Genomic DNA, 17,341 nt, shown 5'->3' on the forward strand with positions numbered 1-17,341 from the left:
TTCGGGCTTATTTTTGGGTCTTTTTGTTGTAATTTTGTAGTAATTTCTTACCAAGTTTTTGACCAATTCTTGTTAGGTTGTTCGTTGCCTTCTTTCTGTGTTTTTGAAGAAATCAAGCCAATTTTCTCATGTTTCAAAGGCTCAATATACAAATGGTCATTTTGTGGGTGAAGTATTTCTTTGAAGAAAACATTACGTGATGATGGACAAGTTGATATAGTGCTATATACTATACACTTTTTAAAAAAATGGAATATATTATTCAGGTTTTCACCTTTTTTTTCTTTTTTTTAAATAATTTTTTCTTGCTTGGCTTTGTGCTGCTCGGCCCCTCGCAGCTTGTTGTCCAACAGGTGTCAGCCTAGTGCCAAGCAACAGTTTGTTTGCCCTCCATCTGCATGTAAACTCACAGACCACCCATGCTTGTCTGTGAGAAAGTCACACAATGTTCTCACTGTATTTACGGCTCCTTTTCATTGGGAAAACCTGCTTAAAAAGCAGCTCTCTCTTGCTGCTGTCTGCCGGCCACAGATGTACGCTGCCACTTTTCTTTTTTAGAACAAGGTTGATGATTTAAAAGATCAATACAGATGCTTGTTTCACTCGCTGTTTGCTTACTGTTAGAGACTGTGATCCAGTCGAGCTGTTGCAGACACTTTCTTGGCTCCTAACTCTGTTATTAAGGATTATTTCAGACTGCCCAAAGCTTTGTTTACACCTCGCTCCATTCATTCAGAAAGCATTTCAAAAGCCTGTTGCATCAGCTTTATAATTGTACAAGCTGGCCAGTTACAGTTTGAAGTGCCTGTTTTGTCTTGATAAATAACTCATCGGTCTATTTAACAGTATTTCTAAGTGTGAGCTGCTGATATTGCAGTGTTTGCAATATCAGCAGCGTGCACACACACTCACACATGCAATTATGCACTTAGAGTGTACGAGGGCTGGCTGTGCACCAGGAGGAGAACGCGTCGTACACGGGGCTGGACCACCTTACTGCCCCAATCCGGACTCCCTCCCTCCCTCCCAACTCAACCTGCCCCTTGCTCCTCAACCCGCCCAGCCCACCACCAGTACCAGCACCCCTCCTCCACTCTCAGCTCAGTCACACTCTCTTTTCTCTCTCCTGCTGTGTGCCAGTCCCACTCTCCCCCCCTCTGCTTCCTCAAAGTGGCCACAGCTCCTCTCTTTTCTCTTGTCCTCTTTACATCCCTCCACCACTCTCTTTCTTTCTCCAGCTGTGAGAGCGACCAGACCCGGCTCTTCACCTCCACAAGTTAAACGGATCTCAAACTTCCACTGAAGACTTCATTTTCATTCTTCAACTTTTATTTTTTGGGTACTTCACCCTTCACCCCCGTGGAGCAGCTTGGTTGGTGTGTGCCTGGCGTGTGAGCGGCAGCGTGTGCGAGGGCTCTGGTGTCGTGCTCTTTGCCCTGAGGGAGTCCCTAAAGGTTGTGAGGGAGAAAAGTTTTCACCACGATGAATGTTCAGCTGCTGCTCCTGTTGGCCCTGGCTGGCCCATTCTGTGCCTTCACACATGCAAGTAAGTGAACTCTCTGCTGTCAGCGTCCTGCCATTAGCACACTGTGTCCCCTCGCTCCCTCTGCCTCCATGTGCCCACCCCACACCTCTCTTTGTCTGTTATAATCCCTGTTGGTTCAACAATAACACTCTGGATGCTGGTTTCAGAATGCAATTCAGTTTTAATGTGTGTTACTACTTAACAACGTTCTTATGCTCAAATATTTTAGGAGACTTATAATATATATAACTAATATTTTTTAATACTTCCATCACTGAAAACTGCCTCCGATAACTGCCGGCTGTAGTCTGGCCCATATGGTCCACTGTAGCCGAGAATCAGCGTGATGGAAAAGTAAATTTAACAAAGGGGGCAACTTATTTGAACATTTGAACTCCCTCTGTCTCGCTCTCTCTCTCATTTTCCCACTACTCTCAAGCTCTTGAGGAAAAGTTTGATTTGCAGACATGAAGGGGAAATGTGATGTAATAGCAGGAGCTCTGCTGCCTCGTGTCTGTAAATTCTTGGCACTGGCAAAGAGAAGAAAGGAATATCCTTTGGAAGGCTCCCAAAACAGAGCTCATACACAGCGAGGGGGGGGGCTGTAAACTGTAACATACACCGTACACATTTATCTGAAAGCTTATCCACTGTCTCCTCTCACTTTACCCCTGATTCTCTGCTTTCTCTCTTACTGCTACTCCTCTGATTTTCTCTCTTTCTCCCTGTTTGTATGTTTTCCCTTTCTTTCTGCTTCCTTCCTTTGCCTTGACCAGCAGTGTTTGCCCAGGGCTAGCAGCAGGCACGGTGGGGGGGTGTGGCCGAGGCCTGAGGGAACTGTAGGGCAGGGCTGGCTTGCGTGCGTGTATTAATAGAGAGAGGCTCTATATTTAAGAGGGTCATATGGATGAGAGAGGAGCAAGAGTCGGGAAGAGAGCAACACCCGGTATGTGATGAGCTTTAAGAGGCGCCCCACCCTCTTTTACTCACATGTTGTTAGTCCACGCAGCACGCCGCCCCTTGGCATTTACCCATCTTTGGTGGGGTATCAAGCTTTACCACTTAAACCCCCCTCCTTTCCCACCTCTCCCCCCTGTCTCTTAACAGTCCTCAAACCCGCTGCCCCCATCCCAGCCTGATGAGTCTGGACCCCGGGGGACAGGGTTGGTGTAGGCATTGGGGGGGAGCAGAGAGGGGTTGGGTCTATTTTTAAACAACAACCTTTACCGGTCGGAGGCGACGTGCCTACCCCATTTCCATGGAGGTTTACTCTGAAAAAAGAAGTCCTTAAACTTTCAGAATGATTCTCAGCTCAGCCGTCTCAGGGAAACAAAGAAAATAGCTCATTCCACATCTATGCTTCACAAATGGGGGTTTTTAACTCCCTCACGCCTGCACGCTTAACTAGCAAACCCTGTGTATCCTGTAAAACCCTCACACTGCTACCCCCCCCGCCCCCTTCCCTCCGGTCTCCCGGTCTCCGTCTTAATGAGTTTTGTCTGCCTCTCTGGGCCTATAACATCCCCATCACATCTGGCTGCTGAAGGGAGAGGTCAGTGCCCTTTGTCCGTGCCCACTTCTAGAAGTGACTCAAATGTTGCGTTCATGCTCCAAATATGAGACACATGCTGGTAAAGAGGGACCATGAGGAACGGAGCACTTCTCACGTCAACAGAGTCTCATTTTGAGAAGAAAAAAAAGCTCAGTCATACTTTTTTTTTCTCAGACATAAATTTTCCACAAGGAGAAAGAAACATCTGTTTATGGAAAGGAGGCAGTTTTAGTCGGGACCAAGCCCAAACCCTGGTGACTCCAGACTGTAACAGTGCTTATAGCCCAAACCTCCCCGTGGAGATTTTTTTTGTGTCTCCTCTGTGAGTCCTGACACAAATGTCTCATATCTCTAGCACCTACGTGTGCTGCAGGGTGAGACATGGTGCGAGAGAAAGTAAGGAAAAAAAATTAGAGCTGCTGACTAAGGAACACTTACACAACTGGGTGGGTGTTTTATGATGTGGGAGTCAGACTTGAAGGTTAGTGAGATTAGAAATACATTAAGAGGCTTGCTTGGTGATATTGTAAGTCTGGAGTGTTTAGTTTGAAAGAAAAAGGAGAGAGTTGGAAGGCGTTGAGTGATGCCACAGCATGATCTGTTTATTTTGCCTTTTCTACTATGGTTGCATTTAATGTCACCCCTGCACTGATTCATTACATTTTAGGAATTTAATCAGACCTGTAAAGCCAAAGATTAAAGGCCCGCTTGATCTCGCTCTGGACCAGTTTCTGCCCCTGGCAATGGCGGTCCAGATGGGACTTGTTTCATGTCCTCCTGTCTACCAGGAGGAGGAAAATCTGTTACTGTATGAGTGTGGACGCTCATTGTGTTGTGTCTGTTGATAAGACTGTCTGAGAATATTCCACTCCAGTCTGTCTCCTGTGTGTAATGCATGGCACACCCCAGTATCTCCATAGCTGACTCCTACTGGCCGAGCGGGGGAGGTTGCTCCGTGCGGCATCTCGTCAAAGCGCGTTGAGTTGGGCAGGGCGCCTATCTCTCACATTTCCCTCCTCCAGCGCCAAAAAAACATTCCTGGGCTCCAAAGGTGGACACACTCCCTCACACCGTCTGCACGAACCCTTTCCCTCCTACACAGGACTGTGAATTAGAAGCTCACACAGGCACACACACACACACACACACTCACACACACAAATGTGGGGGCCTCAGTGACAGCTGATTGTGATCGTAATGGATGGAAGCTGCTACTCCCTCTTTTCCTGTCTCACACTGCATATCGTTGTGTCCCTCCCTCACTCTTACACTCTCTGTGGAGGTTTTATTTATGCCAGGCAGGAGCGAAGCCCCACGTGGGTGCCAACACCTCTTTCTCACAGCTTTTTGTTGTGTTCCTGTTCCCTTTCTTCCAACTTTTTTATTCTTTCTTTTATTCTCTTCCTCAATGTGCATCCCATCACTAAAGCTTAGTAGAGGGAAATTTTAAAACCAATGCCATTTATCGGCTTAATCACTGGCACTCCCAGAAATTTTTTAAAAGCCGTGGCCAGATGAGGCCACTGAAAATCCCCCAGAAAAAACAGAAATCCATGACATAATTTCAAGCATTTGATTAAGCTGTTGAAGTATATAGACTAGTTTACAAGTTCTGTCAATATGAGAGTTAAGGAATTGCATACTGATATATTTTAGTTTCTTATTTCACAATTAATATCACAATTGTTTCTGATGTGCATTGACTAAAACCACTACAGTGAACATTTAAAGTTCCACAACAATTGAGTTTTGATGTGTAATGTGTCTGTATATACACATGTTTGGCAATTCATTGTTCTTCAGATAGGCTGGTTGTTGAATATACAGCCTTAATTTAAGGGAGTACATTGACTGTAAGGAATAAATCATTTACTGGGAGCAAGATTAAGGGAAGGATTATGAGTACCCATAGAACTCATTTTCATCCAGATATCAAGTGACCTCTTTAAAAATGGTCATGCCAGTTGGTCCCTTGCTAAAATTTAGCCTTACTCTGGAGCATTATTTAGCCTTCTCTCTGACAAGTTATGCCATCATAGCTGGTACCAGTTGATGCCTTAGTTTAAGGCAAGAGGGAAATTCAGGTACTTCAAAAGTATGCAAACGTCAAAAACGACGATGATTTACATTAAAAAGCCTTTATTATAGTGGCTAAATCATTAAAAAAGCCAAATTGTTTTGACCAAACACCGGCCTAACCAAACATATGCATTTTGGATGTAGACCAATTGATGCCTTTGTTTGTCTAGTTTTACAAGACACCACTGCTCAAAAAAGGCAACACATTGAATCCAACTGAATACAATTATTTTTTTAGTGACAGGAGTGGCATGCTCCCCCCCCACCCACCCCCCGGCTCTCCCTTGGGAGCGCCACCGGTCCCATTTACCCCATTATTATTTGAATTTCTTTCTGAAACCTATGATTACACACAGTGTCATCACCACCTGTACTTACCTCATCTTAATGTTTACATAATGAGTGAGAAGGTAAGAAAATCTGTTTTGTAATTTGGGTGAATCAACCCTTTAATGCCCAGTCAGTGGCTGAGGCAGCCACACACTCATACACAGACATAAACACAAGCTCTATGAACTCAGTGGCACTGTGGCAGGATGAATTTAGGCTGTTTCATGCTTCACATGGAAACATACGCGAGAGAGCACGTGTGGTCAAAATGATGTAATGGTGGGTAAAGTGAACCGACCATTTAGAATAATAAGAACAACGCCACAGTTACGTAAACGTGTCTGAGTCTAGGATTGAAGGAATGAAAAAGAAAGTTGAACGGCTTCCAGTTCTTTTGTGTTTTTATTTGCAGAGGGGATCTGAGTGTCCTCGCAATGACACGGTGCTACATATCTAGAGAGGTTGTTGAGTGGGTGACTCAAACCCCTATCAGCTGTAGGGGTCCTGATCCTGTGCTCTGACCCCCCTTGAGGATTAACTGGGGGTCACTTACATACATGCTAACCACTTCACACATGGCACACATCTTGCTGTGAGCAAAGACAACAGACCATGTTCACAATGAAATCGAGCAGCAGCAGGGTGGAGGGGAGCCCCCCCCCCCTCTCCGGGGATTCAGCCTTCTCAAAGGTTTCAGCAGCAACAAACCTATCCTTAGGGAGTGGCAGGGTCATGGCGTGAAGACGGAGGAGAAGCAGATTAAAAGAAAACGAGAGAGGGGACGACACCGCAACAGTCTTAGTGTGTTACTCACTATGCAGCTGTATTAACCCGCGATAGTCAGCACAGTGGGAAGGAAATACTACTTAGAGCTAATTGTGGGAACTGTACACATAATGAAGCAATTGTTGGAGGGGGTTGAGGGGGCGATTACACATAGCGTACAGCCATAGTCTGTGAAGCGCAGACAATTTTATCATCGCTTACAGACTTTCCAAACAAACAGTCTGAGTCGTCTTTAGAAAAAAAAACCCCGTCAGTACTCTGCCGCAGTGGGAACAAATGTTTTGTTATATTTATCCCGCCTGTTGCTAATGAACACGCTAGCCAACACAGGAATAACTGCACCGGTTGTTCGACCATTCAGTTATTTTTACCCTTGTAAAGTATTCTTTATTATTTTAAGTATTTAGAACAATCAGAGAGAAAACGGGGATGGAGAGAGCATGATGTCAGACGCTAAGTTTGGAAGATTGTTTCTGGTCTCTGCAGTAAGAATGTTTTCAGGGAGAAGTCGTTTTAAAGATTTTTCTAAGAGAAAAAGAGATTTCAGGCCAACATCTTGTCAGTGGAAAGTTAACTCTAGACCATAATTTTGGTGCCACACTGAAATCTACCTCCTTAATTTTGAAGCAGTGCTGTCCAGGCTAAGCTTTCAGTTGTGGCTGAACGTGGGGAGATGGAGTTCTGGTTATTGGAGGGAAATGATTAGGTTGAACCCCAGGCCGCTTCATAGTCCAGACCTTGATGAGAGACACAAGGATAAATACATGCCTTTTTGCAGATGGTAAATACAAAATGGGAGCCTCCATTTAACTGAGAGCAAAGACGATGAGCTCTTGAGCTCTTACAAAACTTTATTTTAATCATTCAAAAAAGGTACTTAAAACTGACATCGTGCTACAATTCCACAAATCTTTATTAATAAGCGAGAAAAACAAAAGCTACAGGTGCTTTCAAATTGTATGGCTGATATTTCTCAGTACGTTCAGTCCACCATTTCATCAAACCTCCCTGACTCTTTCTTAAACTGCAAATCATCCAGTCATGGCGTCTCTCATCACACCATCAGGCGTTGTCCCTGCAGCCCCACCCTTTACGTGTTAAGTGGCAGAGGGTTAACAAAGCCTTCCCGCGCTGCTCTCACAGGCTGCTCACTCCACAGGAAATGAGGCAGACGATGTGGCATGCATGCACGCAAACACAGAGTCTTAAAGACAGGATGGAGGGGGTCAGGATGTGCGTTTTTATGAAGTCACAGGGCGTGGTGGTCGTGCAGTCACGGTAGCCATGTGTCAATGATGGTTGTTAAGAAAAGAATGTGAGAAAGAGGAAAGGTCATATCATCATGTCAGGGAGGAATCTAAACATTTGTCATGTCCTTTTTGACCTTTTTTGTACCCATTTGAACACACTGGGTGCCATTTCTGTGTCAGTTGCCTGTCTGGACATAATGTAACTGGCCAAGAGGCAGAACAATGTATAGGCAAGCTAGACTGAATCACTATGATATAGTAGGACTGGGTGATGATTTCTAATTTATTGTCCCCTCTATTTAAACGCATCAGGATTAAGTTTACAGTCCCCTCATCTGAAGATTGCAGGATTTTGTGCTCGAGGAAATAGAAGTTAATATTACTTTTTAGAAGGTGAATTTTATTACTTTAGTAAAGATAAATAAGATATATAAGTATATCATTCAAATTTCAGAGGGGGATTTCAACGTACCTCACAATTCCATTCGGATTCAAATGGTTATGATGCTATTATAAGATGATTATCAATGTGTTTTGATACATCAGATTTTGTTATATATATATATTTCCAGACATGATTCATTGCTTTCTCACTTTGTGACTACCTACTTATAGCTTATTTGTAATGATCTATTATTGGAATAAACAGATTGTTTTTTCCGATATCTTTTATTAAAACAGTAGGTGTAGTAGTAAAAAATGGAAGATGTAAATCACAGAGTGTATAAATAATGGACGTAGCGACAATGAAGTCACCTACTGGTTTGTAAACTTCTCATTTTGAAGCCTCACCATCTTGGTTTTTTGAAGCCAGAAGTGACCATATTTGTATGAGAGTTTGGAGCTGTTAAGCAGCGAGCAGTGGATCTGACTTACAAACTGCAGCCAAGTGGCCTTTCCCTTAATGATGTGTAACTTTAAGCCTTAATGAAATTGAAACTGGTGAGAAATATTAAATTTCATGTCAGTACAGTTGTCATAAATGTTGAAATTATCTATAGGGACCAGAACTTTGAAATGTTGAGCATTTTAACATAGGGGTCTGTGGGGATTTACTCAGTTTTGGAGCCAGCCTCAAGTGGCCATTCAAGGAACCGCAGTTTTTGGCACTTCTGCACTGGCTTCATTTCTCAGCCTAAGAAATATCTGCTTGAGGTAAACATCACATAGGCTATCTTTTGAAATCACTTACGTTTCACCATTAAATTGGTTCAGCTGTGCGGAACGTGCAGCCCGGTATTACAAAATTGTCACTGGTGATCGTAATGTCGACAGTTGGGTTTTAAAATTCCCATTATTGACTTTTCTGCATTGAGACATGATCTTTCAAGATCACACTGCATCTAAAATCATTTTTTTCCTCACGCCTACAAATCATATGACAGAGACAATATGCGTGTATACAATAACAGTGAAAACAGCCACAGTAACAGATTGTATTCATACATTAAGACCTGCATGTGAACCCATCTTTGCCCCCTCTCTGCAGGCCCCACAGGGATCCCTGAAGACCTTGCTGAAGTTCCTGTCACTTCAACACCAGCCGCCGTCCCGGAAGCTACCGAGGCTCCACAAGAGGAGCTAATTGTTATCACTGGTCCAACTGCAACCGAACCAGTGTCAGCCCATAAAGAAGTAGATGTTGTCACTGAGGCGGAAGTTAGCACTGAGGCAGTGACTCCTACCATCACTTTCAATACTGAAGCAGCCGTCGTTGAGACAGAAACTCCTCCTGCTGCTACTGAAGGACAAGAACTCATCACCGATCCTCCTGCCGTGCAGACCGCAGCCCCCACTGAACCAAAGGAGGCTGAGGCCCCAGCCGAGGCGACGGCAGCCGCCAAGACAGAGACGGATGACGGTGTGATCGTTGAAGATCCAGACGGTGAGGAATGAGTGGGAGGGGAGCGGAGGCAGTGTAAACGTGGTTAGTTGTTGAGTTTTTGGTTTAGTTTATTTACAAGGGTTTTATGAGACTCTCTATGAGCAGGCCTGCTGCTGGGGTGGCAAAGGGTGCAGATGACCCTTGACCCAAGGCCCTGGGGGGGCATGCAACGGTCTGTGCTATGTGGATGTGATGAGGGGCCCGATTTGAAAAATGTTGTCCCCCTGTCAATAATTTCTAATGGCATGCCTGTCTGTGAGCCAAATGTGAGGGGAATATGTTTGGCAGGGCCACAACAACGTTTAAAAGTCACAAGCAGGTCGATATCTCTCCAAATATCTATCAAATAAGTCTATATAGTATTTTATTTAGTTTTAAGATTAAGCTACTGGTCTAGCCAGTAAATAAATAGCCTTTACATTACATTAACATCTTGACATTTGTCTTGCATTAACACACATTGTTTTTAGATTTTGCATTGTAAATATCTGCTCATTTTTTGGCAGTTAGATAGATAGATAGATAGATAGATAGATAGATAGATCCCATTTATTTTAAATTCAGACAAATGGTATTTTTTAATATTTAAATTGTAGTTTACATCTATTCTGTATTTATGTTTCTTGATTTTTCCAGCACTTTTACTTTTGGTATTCAGAGGACTTAAAATAATCATCAATTACCAATGGGTGGAGTACCATCATATTCCCCTATCCCTTCCCTCCCTCCACCCATATTCCAAAGTAAACTGACAAATACACGAAACAACACTGAAACAACCAAAAAAAAAAAAAAAATCAAACAGCAACAAACAACAATAAATACACAAAATCAGCAAAAGTGGCAAAGCTGTAAGTAATACAATCATAATATGCCCCTAATTCCTGGTCTACCTGCATCCATAAAGGCTCAGGGCCAGAAGTGGTTGATTTCATTTTCTCTTTTTGTGTTTAATGTAATTTACCAATACACCTAAGCAAATTTATTGTGTTTGAAAGACCGCTCGGCAGTTAACTAGGTTCTGATCCTGAAAACTGGTGGGCTAAAATCAAAAGCAAACTGAAGTCTGAAAAATGAACTCTTTCTGTCCCACAGAGGGCCTGAGTTCTGGCCAGGTAGTCGGCATCGTGATTGGCGCTTTGTTGGCAGTGGTCATCGTCATCGCTGTGGTGATCGCTGTGGTGAGGAGGATGGGAAAATACTCGTAAGTATTTAAATCTGTAATGGTGAATACACACACACACACACACGCACACACACACACACACACACACACACACACACACACAGCTTGAATCCATGTGAATGCAGGCAGTTACACTGATATTGTGCAGTGAGTCATCACTTCTGGCCTCCTCTAAATATGGAGCGAGAGAACAGCATGAGCTTTTAGTCATCACTGACACATCCTATGATGAAATAACATAGGCAGTGATGTAATGGCTCTTGGAGAGAGAGATTTGGTCTGTGTGATAAGATGACCTGGCATGCCCAACACAAACTGCGTAGGATTTCGACCATAATTGGTCTCCGCATGGTCGACCGTCTCCCTCTTGAGAATAAGAGACATCCCATCCAAGTGACAGCGTTCCCACGAGCCACACCCCCCTCCCCTGAGAATACTGTCCTGAGCTGCATGTCTTGCTAATGATGGATGTTTCTTGTGTCACAGGTCTGCCAAGAGCAAAAAACCTGCGAAAAAAGACAGCGTTATGGTTTCTGTAAATTTCTCTCTTTGATTCTTCCAGCTAATCACTTTAACCCTTTCAATTCAAGCCTATCGTGATCCTAATTCTCAGATGTGTAACAGATGTCTTTTCCCCAAAATCCACCGACAGAGTTCGATACTTGTTGCTGCTTCTGCTGACACACAGTCACATGGCTCAAAAGAAAAATTGGGCATTCATGGTGACAAGTAGCTCGATTTTGCCTTTAAATTGAGCTTGTCTATTGACTCAGTGTCTGTCTATGTGGCCAGCAGCCTGAAAGCAGGCTGGTTTTATATCCAAAGCTTGATTTGACCCATGGAAGCAGAGGGCTCGTGTTTGTCAGAAGTGGGGCAGCAGCACAAAGTCATCAACTTCTGTTTGGTGTATGTCTCAGGAACTAATTAATCAGTCTGTCTGTGAATATTGGTCTATTTTAAAATGGTTTATTTCGCATTATATCGCTTACTTAAGCTACATGTAGACCAGGGCTGTAAAATGTATTGATTTTTATTGTCATCATGATGTCAACTTGTGCAAAAAAAAAAAAAGAAATTGTGAAAGACTGCAATATTGCACTCAAAGATTTTTTGAGTCACTTCAAAGAGAGTATCAGTAGAATACTGTACTCGCAACTATATGCATATTCAACTATAGTCTGTTTTTATTGCTGCCTTTTCAGTTCAGTTTGTTTAATTAAAATAATTTCTTTTCTTTTTTTTCAACAAGCGATTTGTTTTATTTTAGTTAAACTGAAAGCAGCAGAATTGCACAACTGCACTTTAATATCTGTATTTATCGCAGAGGGGCGGCCCACCCATTGTTTTCCAAGTCACAAGAAAGTCTCAAGTCTTTACACTCAGGCCCCAGGTTGAGTCCCAAGTTTTGAGTCCTAAACAAGTCATAATAAACTCCCTCTTCACCAAATGTACTAATGCCAAAAAAACATAATAATAATAAATTAAATTTACAAAAATCATGAAAGATTTTTAAAATTTGTATTTATTTTTAGGACAAGTTTGTTGGAAGTTGTATCTCCATCTATAATTTTGGACTTGCACATTTTAGTTCTTCATGGTTCTCTCCTGAGTGCTGTTAATGGGGTTCAAACAAAGTGTTGACTTGCTTGGACTTAATAGCTTTAAAGTTAGTTTATTCAGGAAATGAGCAGAAATACTAATTTTGGAGATATTTTTTAAAATAAAATACTTTTTAATCAATGGGTTTGGATAGAGGCATTGAGTATTTTCAAATCAAAAGACTTGAATCTAAGTAAAGTCACAAGTCATTAGTGTTTACATTGAGTTGCAAGTTTTTTTATGATTTTGTCAAGTCAAGTCCAAAGTTTAAAATTTGTGACGAAAGTCTGCCTTGAGTTCATGTCATGTGACTCAGGTCCACACTTCTATTTAATTGTAATATTTTTATCTCAATCAACTTCATCTTGTATTTTCCTCATATCATGCAGCCTTAATGTAGAATGAAGACTAATCATATCAACGCCAAAACAACCTGACTTTAAAACATGTCTCCCTTTTTAAAGTTTTATATAATCAAGCCTCTTATATATTATTGTTATTTCTTTTTTGTTTTTTGACCTACACCTTTAATCTTTTAATAAAATCTACAAACCAACATTTTTCACCACCCGTGTTGTTGTCAGTGTTAAATTAATTGTAAACCAAGAGACACTAAACTCAACAAAAATTAATAAACTTTAAGATATATTGAACTTCGTAACACTAACTGCTACAAGTACAATACCTCCTTTTCCAACCTGACTAACTCTTTCGTTTTTTTAATCCCACAGCCCCTGAGGAAAAAGTCGGCTAAGCAGCAGGAGCGCCCAAGGTTCTGGAAATTCTGAACTACTGAACTGTGACGTCATTCGCGATCATTAAAACAAGCACGATACCAGAACTAAACTAATCTAACCAGGACTCTGGACTGTTGCCAAAAAAAACGAGGGGGAGGGAGGCTTGTGTGTGTTTATGTGTGTACTGTATGTATGTGAGACAAGAGGGGTACATGAGCAAACCTCCTCACCTCCCCCCCCGCTACCTCCCTGACCCCCCCAGGAGCCTCTGATATAAAAGGCTCCGTCCTCCCCTACTCCTTCAGGGAGAGAACAAAACAAGGTGACGGCAGGATGTCACAATGAATTTCAGGCCTTTTCAAATGCATTTTGCTAAAAAAGAAAAAAGAAAAAAAAGAGGGAAAGAAAGGTAGAGGATTATCTGACATCGAGGGATAAAATCTCTCTCCTTTAAAGAGTGACTGATTTAGATTTGCATGGAAGTTTGAGAGGACATTAGAATGAAAAATACAGAGAAAACAAAAGGAAATTAAATGCGCATAAGAGGTGGAAGCAGAAGAGACTTACAAATTCCACAGGATGTATATACAATGCAAGGGGACTACATAGTATACAGCTAATGACTTTCTCATATGTTGCAGTTGCATAGGCTAGTGTTTGATATTATGGAATACACAGTACATACGTGCAGCCTTAGGCTATTGTTGTGGCTAACAGACCTTTACAGCACCCCTGGGCACCAGTTAAAGCATTTTCTCATGTAGCCTGAATCCCTGATATGTTGGCCAACTGTATGAAGCACCGTGTGCAGAAGTTGTCTCGACATAACACACTCATGAGCTCTGAGGGCTAGAAAGGAAAAAAGGACACCCTCATTTGCAAGAGTAACGTGACATTCTGCCCACTTTAACACTGACATATAAAAACCTAATACATATCTGTGAAATTTAGCAGAAGGGTTTGTGCCACTGTCTCTGGTATTCTCTAGGTAGTTAGGAGGATTTTAACTTTTGAAGTGCATTATTAATGTGAATTGACTGTACTTTTTAACTGCCACCCATTCCAAAAAACGACAGCTTCGACGACTTCTGCCTTGTTTGTTTGTAAAGGCCTACAGCCAGTGGTTATTAGACATAGCATTGTCTAGGCAATGTATTCATTCTGTTAATAGGTAGATTACCAGAACAGCCATCCGGTCTTTAAATTGAGCTAACCCCAGATTGCGTACATGGGATGACATTTTTATAGTTGCACTTAGTTTTTAGTGCACAGTGTTAGGCAGTAATGCCCTGTTTTGTTATTTTTTGCAACTGTAAGTGTGCTAAACGGGTGTACAAATAATGAAGTCTCAGCTTAGCTCCGCTTGCTTTACAAACTCGTTTAATATGTGCACTGAATGAGTGGTGTAATGTTTAATGAATAGGCTTTAGACACTGCAAATGTTTGCAACGACACGTCTTTTGTTTCCTCTCCTCTGCTTCGCCGCATATTATCAGTTTCTAGGTCTTTAATTTGTGCCATCTGATTTGTTTGAACCCTTTTATTTAATTGCGGTGTTTTTGTTCATACTGTTTCAATAAAAAACTGAAAACACTGAAAGCTCTCATTTGTCTTTTGTGTATAAAAACGGCTCTGAATGGCTTTTTCAAATATCCGTTTATTATCTTAGCCATTTCCTATCAATTACATGAGTAGCCTAGTTGCTGTGGCAACGCCTTAAAGTCAACACATTCTTAAGCAGCACTGTAGTTAGTCTTGAGTCAGGGCAAAATACTTGTGTCAGTTAAAATCTCATGACACTTATTTTCTGTTTGCAAGTGAAATCCACACACATCATTGACAAACTTCCTACATCAAGTCCTCTCTGATTGGCCCGTTTAAGTAATGCCTCGAATTTAAGAAAACACCCCTTTTTAGCAGGCAGACAAACAGCACCAAATATGGAGCAACATGTGGCTTCGGACCGTTGGGTCGGTTGAACCCTCTGACAGTTAGGTGTGTTTTTTATGTCATGTTGTGGACTTTTTCATACGGTGCTGTTAAGCTGAGGCAAGGCTCCAACAGAAGGCTGCGAGTTGCACAGAGATGCTCTGTGTCTGGCTCCCTCTCCTCCGTGTGGTTTTAGGCAGCGGCCCAACGCCCACCACCCCAGCCTCTGCCCCACCGGCGGGCTTCATAACTCTCTTTAGCTCACTCTCTTGCCTCAGACTGCTGGGAACAATGGAGTCTTTTGAGAGGGGCAGATGGAGAGGCTATGGGCCGTGGCTGTGAAGCTGCTTGCCAGCAGCTCCCTCTCTCCCCTTCAGCAAGGGGGAATTCTGTGCATCGCTGTAGGGTGGGGTCACTTCCTGGGTGGGCCTAGCATCGATCATGTGCATTTACACACTTAGAAATACTCTAACAGAGAGCTAAATCACTGTGCGCCCTCTGTGCAGATGAACACATGTTAAAACTATCATAACAGTCATGTTCCAGCAAAATGTCCCAGCAGAGGCAGTCATTAAGACACACCATAAAAGTGTGTGATTCACTGAGAGAGTCTCAGTCAGATTCATGACACACACACACACACACACACACACACGGGTCTATGCCTCATATTTAATTATCAGACTCAAAACCGCCTGCTTTATGTGGTGTGCAGGCATAAATATGAGCTGAGTGTGTGGAAGTGTTTGTGTGGTACACCATGTGCTTGTTTTGGGTTGTTATGAACTGTACATGTAAATGTGATATACCAGCCTATATTTATACATGTGAAATTAAAAAAAGAAAGAGTAATGGGTCCATCAGAATACTACACAAAGTTTCCCTCCCTTTTCCTGTGCTCACCTAAGTGACTGAGAACGTGTCTGAAAGGAAGGAAGAAACTGTTCTAGCAGATGGATGGATGAGGAAATATCTTCCCCTCTATAAAAACCACACCGGTGTATTTAAGAATGTGTGTTTATGCGTATTTTTCTCCGAGCAGTGGCAACCACACATACCAGGTCACTTATAGCTGACTATGAGCTGCCTGTTTGTGATATTCTCCACACAGAAGAGACCTGTGGTCGGAATTGGCATCATTTTTATTAGTAGAAAAACTGTTGGTGCCCACTCAGCAAATTATAATCCAACTGTGTAAAGAAAGCCCAGATTGTGTAACAATAGAGGAATGAGGTTTGCTGAAATGCGGGGCTTAAATTTAAGTACCAGGCATCAGGCTAATTCTCTTACATTTGTTTTTGGCAGGTGAGGCCGTCTGTTCTACAAGATATTTTGTCTTTTGGCCCAAAGAAAAGGTTAAAATTAAGGAAAAATATGAGCTGAATGTAACTTTATCAAATCTTCATTTTTATCACATTGTTTACATACAGCCTGTTTTAATTTTTAAAAGTGAATTTTGTCCATACAAGGATCCAACAACGAAAGGATATAAAACAAGTCATGTTGTTCCTGAAGAATTCATAATTAAGATATTACAGACATACAAAATGTCACACGGCACCTAACCAAATACAGAAAGGAATAAAAACAGATCATTAAGATAGTAATGATAAAATTCAGATCTATATTAAATATGTCTAAATGCGGCAAAGAAAATGATGTTCTTTGAGACCAATCATCTGTCTTTTTAGGGATGTGTGAATATACTGAGCAAATATAAATATATATGTTTCAACAAATGTGAAAAAGTTGGGCTATTTCAATAAAAATTACCAACTATAGCTTTAAAAGGTTAAATCAAAACAAGTGGCTGTCAAATTTGTATAGTATTCTGTGTTTTTGGCTACTAGAAAAGTCTGAAATCATCCCATTGGAATATTATGTAATACAAAATACCAGAATACTTGTGGGAAGAAGACAGAGGATGTACAAAACATATAGAGGCCTCAGCTGGCCAGGGCCCAGGACCTTCCAGCTACTATCATGTCAGTCATACTGCTAACAGTTGACCGTATCGAAAACCATCTGACAGCATCAAATGCCCTCATTTCCATCGCTTTATAAAAACACAATCTGGGGCATGACATTTCAGAAGTGTGGGGGGAAATGCATTTGTGGTTTTAGGTGGGTGCTTTTTTTTTTTTTAATCTACAGGAAGTGTTGATAGGATAGGAGGTTTATAGTATGCTGTATGACAAACAAGACAGGAGTGTAAACAAGCAGCAGTTCTCTCTATGTTGGCCCTCTGCAGTCTTCATCTCATGGGGTTGACATGAATGCCATCCTACGTTGATATGAGCCGCAGAGTGTAGGTCTGCGTGCGAGGAGCGCCACATGTCAAGCCCATAGAGTGCAGGGGGTTTGTGATGTCATTTGATAAATGTCAGCCCATAGGCCCGTGGGCTTTGAGTGCTGCAGACAGCTGGGTGGATGGAGAGGGTGTGGTGGGGGTAAGAGGGGCGAGGAAGGGGAAATAAAGTTGG

The 17,341-nt window shown here is 42.1% G+C and overlaps 1 protein-coding gene across 4 annotated transcripts; it reads left to right on the plus strand.

The window, feature by feature from the left end:
- The first annotated feature begins 1,092 nt into the window (after positions 1 to 1,092).
- pdpn (podoplanin) lies at positions 1,093 to 14,528 on the plus strand. Of its 4 annotated transcripts, XM_088082310.1 has the most exons (6): positions 1,093 to 1,546; positions 9,012 to 9,407; positions 10,503 to 10,611; positions 11,080 to 11,128; positions 11,918 to 11,983; positions 12,924 to 14,528. In XM_088082310.1, the coding sequence occupies exons 1-6, from the start codon at positions 1,483 to 1,485 to the stop codon at positions 12,978 to 12,980; spliced, it is 741 nt and encodes a 246-aa protein (XP_087938436.1). In that variant the 5' UTR covers positions 1,093 to 1,482; the 3' UTR covers positions 12,981 to 14,528. The 4 variants fall into 4 exon arrangements, with proteins under 4 accessions (XP_087938436.1, XP_087938437.1, XP_042348280.2 ...); XM_088082311.1 differs by lacking the exon at positions 11,918 to 11,983 and having other exon boundaries at positions 1,095 to 1,546; positions 11,080 to 11,122; XM_042492346.2 differs by lacking the exon at positions 11,918 to 11,983 and having other exon boundaries at positions 1,096 to 1,546.
- The last annotated feature ends 2,813 nt before the right edge of the window (positions 14,529 to 17,341 follow it).

This window comes from Plectropomus leopardus, chromosome 9, assembly GCF_026936395.1.
Source record: "Plectropomus leopardus strain MGB_pleo_1.0 chromosome 9, ASM2693639v1, whole genome shotgun sequence".
Lineage (NCBI taxonomy): Eukaryota > Metazoa > Chordata > Actinopteri > Perciformes > Serranidae > Plectropomus > Plectropomus leopardus.

Coding starts and splice junctions, on each gene's coding strand:
- pdpn (XM_088082310.1), top strand. CDS start 1,483: ATGAATGTTCAGCTGCTGCTCCTGTTGGCCCTGGCTGGCCCATTCTGT. Junction 1,547..9,011: donor CTGTGCCTTCACACATGCAA/GTAAGTGAACTC, acceptor CCCTCTCTGCAG/GCCCCACAGGGATCCCTGAA. Junction 10,612..11,079: donor AGGAGGATGGGAAAATACTC/GTAAGTATTTAA, acceptor CTTGTGTCACAG/GTCTGCCAAGAGCAAAAAAC.